Source organism: Paramormyrops kingsleyae, chromosome 8 (genome assembly GCF_048594095.1).
Source record: "Paramormyrops kingsleyae isolate MSU_618 chromosome 8, PKINGS_0.4, whole genome shotgun sequence".
In the NCBI taxonomy this organism is placed as follows: Eukaryota; Metazoa; Chordata; class Actinopteri; order Osteoglossiformes; family Mormyridae; genus Paramormyrops; species Paramormyrops kingsleyae.
Genome location: NC_132804.1, coordinates 5,646,825 through 5,655,419, shown reverse-complemented (window position 1 = coordinate 5,655,419; position 8,595 = coordinate 5,646,825). Strand labels below are relative to the sequence as shown.

Sequence of the window (8,595 nt, the reverse complement as noted above, 5' to 3'; positions counted from 1 at the left end):
GTAAAGGCTGGATGAACAATGTGGCAAGGTGAGTTCTGTAGGGAACAATAAAGCTGAATCTCACATTGTGATGAGTCAACAGACCATAAACTCTTGGGACAATCCAGTGACTGAAAACTGCTCATTGCCCTCGGTGTGAAAAGACTATTGTCTTTTCCTGCATATTAAGCAACTACAGCCACAGTTTTTTCCTGTCATGTGACTGAATGGTGTCAATACATCTTTAAAGTGTCCAATGTGCACAGGTTTCATTGTTTCTTAATTTAATGTAATTTATTGAGAAAGGCAGATAAATTCCGTTGTGCAAAGATGAGCTTGTTTGTACTAGCAATTACAAAGACACAATATCAAAAACATAAAAAAATTAAAATTAACAGTGTGAGCATATTTCACAAATAGGAAAAAAGCAAAAGAGCTAAATAAAGTTATTAAACAGAAAACTGAGTATTTGTTTAGCAATAGTTATCAGAACAAAATAGGTGATACTGTACACCATATATGTATTTATGTCCAGTAGAAATTACACAAAAGCAAAACCTCATATATTCTAATGTAGCTTATTTGAATGAAAGGAAATTAGGCAACAGTGCTTCCATCTTCATGCAGAATATGACATAATTTTCCTCTTAACTGCAGACTTGAAATACCCCGCCTGCAAACAGAATACTACAATCACATACGTAGCGTGCTTTTTTGAGTAATATTTCCTGTACTGTTTTTTCTAACACAAAACTGCGCTGCTCCTTTACTGATGTTGCAAGGTGAGGGGTGCAGAACATTCGCTATAAATAAGCATAACAATGTCTGTTATGTGTCACGGAGCATAGCTATTTCAAACTATTCCTCACACAATGAATACATGCCCTTGTACAGTATCTGACTGCAGCAAAGTAGGTAGATGAACAAGGTGAAGGGCCAGTTGGTTTGAAGGTAAGGGGTAAAGGGTAATGGTAGTTTGAAATGGCAGCAGCGTATACAAAACATACATGCAGCAATTGATCTTATTTTAAAAGGGTTTTGATCTTTTGATTCTAATTTTGTAGCCAGTTTTGCAACTGACAAGGTAACGCTTTCTGGAATTACTGTAAGTGGATTTACCTTTGAATTAACAATCTTCTTCAATAAATGCATATAATGGATCAGATTTTTCTACAGCAGAATCTGGATAAAGTGTCACTGTTGTCAGAATATCCGTTCCTAAAGAAAATCAGAAAGACACCTGGATTTGTTTAATGAGGGTGAACAGCAAAATCCTGCTGCGCTGGTGTGCACAGTTAGAGTGTCTGTGTGCGGCAGGGTATGCATGTGCCCTTTAATGGACTGGCACCCCCTGCAGGGGGTCCCCTACCTTGTTCCCGTTGTTTCCTGGTACTGGCTCGAGATGCACTGGGACCCTGTACTGGGTAAGAGGCATTTAAGGTGGACAAATATAGCTGCATTCATGCAACTGATGGGTGTTACAGAGAGCAGCACTACTGCCTCAGACCTCCAGGGTTAGGGGTTTGAATACCTTCCATGTGTGGAGGCTGCATGTTCTCCCCATGTTTGTCTGAGTGTCATGTGCTGGGTCCAAAACCAGGCAGCTATGTCAGTTGGTGTGAATTCCTGTGTGCTCTGTGAGGTGTGTGTTTGTGATCCACTGAATTTGCAGGATTTAATAGATATTGTAGCCTGACTAAAAATTTTAAATGATTGTAACCAGTCAGTGATGTCATACTTAATATGAAGAATCATTTGAGCAGTAATATAGTTACACTGATGACTGAAAAACTCCTTGACTTCTTATTCTTTTAGGAAAATGGAGGACTACATTACGTTTTGTACATTACGTATATACAGATAAATGGAGGACTACATTACGTGTCGTACATTACGTATACACAGATAAATGGAAGACTACATTACGTGTCGCACATTACGTATATACAGATAAATGGAGGACTACATTACGTGTCGTACATTACGTATATACAGATAAATGGAGGACTACATTACGTGTCGTACATTACGTATACACAGATAAATGGAGGACTACATTACGTGTCGTACATTACGTATACACAGATAAATGGAGGACTACACTACGTGTCGTACATTACGTATACACAGATAAATGGAGGACTACATTACGTGTCGTACATTACGTATATACAGATAAATGGAGGACTACACTACGTGTCGTACATTACGTATACACAGATAAATGGAGGACTACATTACGTGTCGTACATTACGTATATAGGCCTACAGATAAATGGAGGACTACATTACGTATTGTACATTACATATATACAGTACAGATATTTTTGCTCAAAGCACATAGTAAGTGAGATCAGAGCATAGTGTCACCCAGATATGGGATCGTAGCTGTAATTTCTTTCTGAATTCCACCTCATAATAGTTAATTTCAGATCTTTGGAACATGGCGGATCATTACTGCCCCAGCTGTTCTGATGAATTGCAGTTCCACTTAGTGCAATTATTTGAATGAGGAGCAGGTTTCACCCCCCCCCCAACCCTCAGACAGTCCTGGTTTTTGCTCCCTCTAATACATAATTTTCTTAATTAACATTTAATGGTATAAAGAATATGTTCTAGCTATATCTATATTTATTTATTTTTTCTTACCAGGCTTATGTCTTAATCGGAGACAGAGGCTTCCCAGTATAATTGCAATAAGACAGAGGATGATGCACCCAGTTACAAACACTAACACCTTCCTCTTCAGTACTAGATAGAGAAGAAAAGGTCATATATTCATCACAAAGTACCACAAATGTTAGCTTCATAAACAGTTTGCTTTTTCATTTCCTAAACACAAAGACATTTATTATAGAAGTAAATAAGTCCTGTACTTACAGATGTTTCCTGCTGTTAAACCCTCACTGATCCAGGAGACAGAAGGTCCCTTTTTCATGACACCTCTGCAGGTATACACGCCAGTTCCAGACATCACTGTATATCTGTCCCCAGTATATCCTGCAATGGGCTGTCCATCTCTGTACCATGTGTAGCTCCATTCAGCGGAGCTTTCAGGAACCTCACACCTCAGCACCAGGTTTTCTGTGAAGAGGCTCTCTATCCATTCAGTCTCCACTTGCAGCACAGCTTGTGGGCGAACTAAATGGGAAATACATAAGGTCTAATATTTAGATTCTGTGATCGGGGACCGTCAACCTGTCTGTAAACGAACAAACGTGTCCATGGTCACGCTCATCTCTGTCCACGGCAGAATGTTTTGATTGAGTGTGTAGGTCACATTTTAAAAAACCTTTTCCGTGGTAAACACTGCATTTTAATCGAATCAAAGAATTTGCCATTGCGATGAACCCTGTTTATGATCAACTTGATGTTAACTTAGTGGTAATTAATCCATACTCTGGAGGTTACAAAACAATTAAATTTTAATTGTGGGGGATGGCTGTCCCTGGCACCATAGGGCATAACACGGGGACAACCTAGACAAGATGCCACTTAGCACAAACTATGCCATGTGCTTGTACATAAAACTTTCCTACCTGAAATTTTAATCGGGAGGTCATTGCTCATTTCACACAGCACTCTCCTTCTCCCTCGATACTGCCCCCTACAGGTGTAGCCTCCACTATCTGACAGAGTAGCTTTGGTGATTGTGTATTTGTCTCCAGGTCCATATGGAGGAATCTCCTGTCCATCTCTGTACCATTTATACTCCCACTCAGCAGAGTCACCCTGAAGGTCACACCTCAGAGTCACATTCTCAGTGATGAAGATCTCTGTCCACCCAGATTCCACGGTCAGTACTGCTTTTGGAAGGGCTGGAGATGATACAAGACAGAATAAAAGGCTAAATATCTATGGATAAAAGGAGAATACATCCATCCATCCATCAATACCAGTCATCCAGTACAGGATCACAGTGACCTTACAGCTTATATCCAGGAGTACATATAAGGTATAAGGCAGAGGACACCATAGACGGGAGGACAGTCCACTACAGGACAGACAAAATAACTACATGTGATACACCTGTAACGATTCATAAAACATCCTACCTGATACTGTAATTGAAATATCATTGCTCATTTCAGACAACACTCTTCTCCTTCTATACTGCCCTCTGCAGGTGTACTGTCCAGTGTCTGACCGAGTAACAGAGAGGATTCTGTATTTGTCTCCAGCTTCATATCTGTGAATTTCCTGCTGATCTTTGTACCATTTATACTCCCCTTCAGCAGAGTCACCCTGAAGGCCACACCTCAGAGTCACACTCTCAGTGGTGAAGATCTCAGTCCAATTGGACTCCAGGGTCAGTACTGCTTTCGGAAGGGCTGCAGATATCAGAAGGTGGAACAGAAGATTGAGCACATGAAGATAAAATGGATGTAATCTGACATTTAACATATTAAAGCAAACATATTTTACTACCTATGGCATGAAAATGCAAACTAATGCTGTACTGAGTAATACAAAAGGGTTGAATGTGATAGGCCTGTAAAGAGTTATGAAAAAGCCTACCTGTAACGTTAATTTGGAGTGTAGAACTCATTTCAGACGACACGTGAGTTCTCCTTCGATACTGCCCCCTACAGGCGTACCCCCCAGTGTCTGACGGATTAGCGGAGAGTATGGTGTGTTGGTGTCCGGCCCCAGATTTTAAAATTTCCTGATTATTTTTGTACCATTTATACTCCCACTCAGCAGAGTCACCCTGAAGGCCACACCTCAGAGTCACATTCTCAGTGATGAAGATCTCTGTCCACCCAGATTCCACGGTCAGTACTGCTTTTGGAAGGGCTGGAGATGATACAAGACAGAATAAAAGGCTAAATATCTATGGATAAAAGGAGAATACATCCATCCATCCATCAATACCAGTCATCCAGTACAGGATCACAGTGACCTTACAGCTTATATCCGGGAGTACATATAAGGTATAAGGCAGAGGACACCATAGACGGGAGGACAGTCCACTACAGGACAGACAAAATAACTACATGTGATACACCTGTAACGATTCATAAAACATCCTACCTGATACTGTAATTGAAATATCATTGCTCATTTCAGACAACACTCTTCTCCTTCTATACTGCCCTCTGCAGGTGTACTGTCCAGTGTCTGACCGAGTAACAGAGAGGATTCTGTATTTGTGTCCAGTTTCATATCTCTGAATTTCCTTCTGATCTCTGTACCATTTATACTCCCACTCAGCAGAGTCACCCTGAAGGCCACACCTCAGAGTCACACTCTCAGTGGTGAAGATCTCAGTCCAATTGGACTCCAGGGTCAGTAGTGCTTTTGGAAGGGCTGCAGATGAGAGATGGTGGAGTAGAACATTGAGCGCATAAAGACTAAAGGGGGTTATATCTGACAGTTAAAAATGTGTCATAATAACAAAAAAACATGCAACTAATGGCACAAAAACACAAAATAATTCTGCAGTAACACAAAAAGTTCTCTTTAAAAAATCCTACCTGAAACTCGAATTGCAAACTCGTTGCTCGTTTGAGACCACAGCCGACGCCTTGCATACTGTCCTGCGCAGAAGTACCTGCCAGAGTCTGCCAGAGTAACGGAGAGGATTGTATACGTCTCTTTGTGCACAGAAATCACCTGCCCATCTCTGTACCATGTATACTGCCACTGAGTAGAATCACCATGAAGTTCACATCTTAGAGTCAGGCTTTCTGTGGAAAAGATGTCTGTCCATCCAGACAGTAAGACTAATCTGGCTTGAGGGAGAGCTGGAGATTCTAGCAAAAGAAAAAATAACTGAGCAATGACAACAACAAGCAAAATCTTTCATCTCATGGTAAACTTTTTCAATAATGTCTTTTTCATATATAAGCAGGATTACACTGCAAGAAAAAACATTAACTCTTCAGTTTACTCAACTCAAATGAACTCAAATTAACTAAAAAAATGTTAAGACATGTTAGTTACAGCCTGTAGCATTAGCACAAGATGTCATTTTCTCCCCAACGCCTTGGTGAAAAGTAGCATGTGCTCACGTAGAACTGTGTCACTGTGAGTTAGTAAGTTACTCTTCATTCACATCACCTCTTTATTATGAAATTGTGTCCTGTATGTGTTAGCTAATTAATTAAAAATGAAAATACACTTTTCTGGCTTTTGTTAGGCAGATGGGTTTTTTATATCTCAGATCAAAGAAATAGCATAGTAACTTACCAGTGATTCTTACTGTGTGTGGAACACTGGATATTGTCAGTGTGTTGGTCATTGCTGTACACCAGTATTGTGCACTATCAGCTTTTATAGGGTTGTGTAGGGTGTATGTAGAGAAGTCTGACCCGGAGTAGCTAAAGAGTCTAACTTTCTCCGTGGATGACTCTTTAATCCATGAATATTTCCAGTCTGTGTCGGGATCGGAGCCTGTCACCCTACAGGTGAGGGTGACTGTTTCTCCTGCAGCAACATCTGACCACGGAGGATCAATGGTGACACTGATCCCTGGATAGGCCCCTGTTTTTTGTTTTGTTTTGTGTGTAATATTTTATATAGGTTATTGATTCATATAGCATTAAATTGCCTGTGACATACCAGCATCATCATGCGATACAAATTGTGTCATTTAGTATAAATTCGATCATCCTAGCAAAAAATTCTGTAGGTAATTCAGAAATATACTTTTATTCCCAAGAAAATTCTAAGCAAATAAAATGAACATAACATAAAGTTCATTTGGCTTACCTTCTTCCGGGGCTGAGTAAAGCAGTATAATGAGTACTACGATAAAAATGGCAGGTTTTCAGAGTAGATAATTTAACATAAATAATATACATAAATATTCTATAAAGGTAATTTGAAGACCCAAATATTTTATGTACACTCCCAATGTGCAACTACAGATGTTACTGCAGGTAAGAATTACGTATTCAGTATGAATTAAGCTTTATTTACCACAGTATAAAAATAACAATTTAATAAATTCTCACTAAAATATATTTTTCCTTACCTATTTTAATAACTAATGGCTGCATATTTGTGTCCTCCTTAAGTCTTGTTCTCTGCTGCCTGTAAGTGCTGATCTGTGCATGAACGTGCATTGTACTGGCCTTTTCTGGTTTGTTCTCTCACGCACAGAAACTGAGAAAGCATTACAGGAACATTATCTTTAGCCATACATTTACCAGGCACGTATGCATACCGTACACCACTGGGGGGAAAAAAAACCTTTTAAAATGCCATCACACCACAGACCTATACTGGTGTTCTAAAAGGGGGTTTTATTGATGGCCCAATATAAATGATTCAATTGTACTTTAATTTGAATTCTTTTAATTATGTTTCAGTTGTGGAATTTTTAATTGCAGATGGACAGAAGGAATTCAAAATAATCACTTTGAAATTGGAGATTTCTTTATAGAAGTCTGGTGTAGGAGGAGGTCCCCCAGACCGATCCCCGAGAAACTCCCCCCCCAAAGGCACCATCCTTTACACACAGCAGGAGTGCTTGTTCTTATGCAACCCCATCAGTCAGTCCCTCCTAAGTCACGTCAATTTCCTGGCACAGATACCCTGATTTGACACAGATACCATGATTTGGCATAGATACCTTGAATTGGCACAGATACCCTGATTTGACACAGATACCCTGATTTGATTCAGTTCAGTTCGATTTGATATGAATCTGATAGGAAAGAGATATGAAATATTATATAGCAGCTTATCATATTTGGGGCGATGTCTAAAAAGCATGGTAGTGCAGTGGTTAGTGCTGTTGCCTCTGGGACCTGCAGGTTGCACAGGTGTAGAGTTTGCACATCTTCATCTTCTCCTTGTCGTCACGGGGTATCCTCCCCGGGTACAGCACGCCCCCCCCCACACACACCACCCTGCAGTCCAAAAATATGCTGAGGCTAATTGGAGTTACCAAATTGCCCAGAGGTGTGCATGTGTGAGTGATGTAGGAATTATTAGCTCAGGTCAATTTTAATATCTCCACCAATATGTTTTGAAATGTATTAAATTTTAATTAATCATTATTTAATGCTGATTATTAACCAATTGTTATGCCGAATGGTCAGCTCTTCAAAACACAATTGCGGTATCCCCGTGAGTCTGTTAACCTGAGACTTAAATGGGATTCACTAATTACCAGTATCGCTTAGTAACCTGGGTTAGAAGGCTCGTCCAGTGAGCTGCATCCAGGGCTGCTCCGACTCCGACTCCTCAGTTTCTAAATCTTCCGACTCCGACTCCGACTCCCCGACTCCTCTGTATGTATATACTATGCTAATGTATTTTCTACATCCATTGAAGGAAAGGAAGGCAACATACATTTCATTTCACCACAGAACTACTGGCTAGGAAGCCAACACTCTACTATAATGCCAGATTAAAGACAAACACAATGAAAACAAGGATTTGTTTATTTTATTTTTTTTAAACAAGTGTCTGGATAGTAATAGCAGGCATAAAAATCAGGAACAGGAAATGTATTGGTTCAAAAATACAAACCACATTCTTTGGTAGTTTTAACTTTTAAAACAAAAAAAAAGCTTAACTATATGAACTAAAAACAATATCTGGAAAACCTATATTGGAATACAGTTATAGTTAAAGGAAAGGAAATAAATATGGCAGCCTCCA

General features: G+C 39.7%; 1 protein-coding gene across 5 annotated transcripts; it reads right to left on the bottom strand.

The window, feature by feature from the left end:
• Positions 1-232: 232 nt before the first annotated feature.
• LOC111853267 (Fc receptor-like protein 5) lies at positions 233-7,948 on the bottom strand. Of its 5 annotated transcripts, none has more exons than XM_072715045.1 (13): positions 6,959-7,948; positions 6,694-6,729; positions 6,172-6,465; positions 5,457-5,735; positions 5,014-5,289; positions 4,498-4,776; positions 4,035-4,310; positions 3,519-3,797; positions 2,860-3,120; positions 2,629-2,730; positions 1,349-1,394; positions 1,099-1,197; positions 233-652 (listed from the first exon to the last, which is right to left on the bottom strand). In XM_072715045.1, the coding sequence occupies exons 1-12, from the start codon at positions 7,047-7,049 to the stop codon at positions 1,140-1,142; spliced, it is 2,277 nt and encodes a 758-aa protein (XP_072571146.1). In that variant the 5' UTR covers positions 7,050-7,948; the 3' UTR covers positions 233-652; positions 1,099-1,139. The 5 variants fall into 5 exon arrangements, with proteins under 5 accessions (XP_072571146.1, XP_072571145.1, XP_072571147.1 ...); XM_072715044.1 differs by having other exon boundaries at positions 234-652; positions 1,349-1,399; XM_072715046.1 differs by lacking the exon at positions 1,349-1,394 and having other exon boundaries at positions 234-652.
• Between the last annotated feature and the right edge of the window lie 647 nt (positions 7,949-8,595).

Bases quoted from the DNA above. Each gene is read 5' to 3' on its own strand.
- LOC111853267 (XM_072715044.1), bottom strand. From the start codon at position 7,049: ATGCACGTTCATGCACAGATCAGCACTTACAGGCAGCAGAGAACAAGA. The intron at 4,777-5,013 runs GTAGGATGTTTT...TATCATCTCCAG, and splicing joins TATTTCAATTACAGTATCAG to CCCTTCCAAAAGCAGTACTG. The intron at 3,798-4,034 runs GTAGGATGTTTT...TATCATCTCCAG, and splicing joins TATTTCAATTACAGTATCAG to CCCTTCCAAAAGCAGTACTG.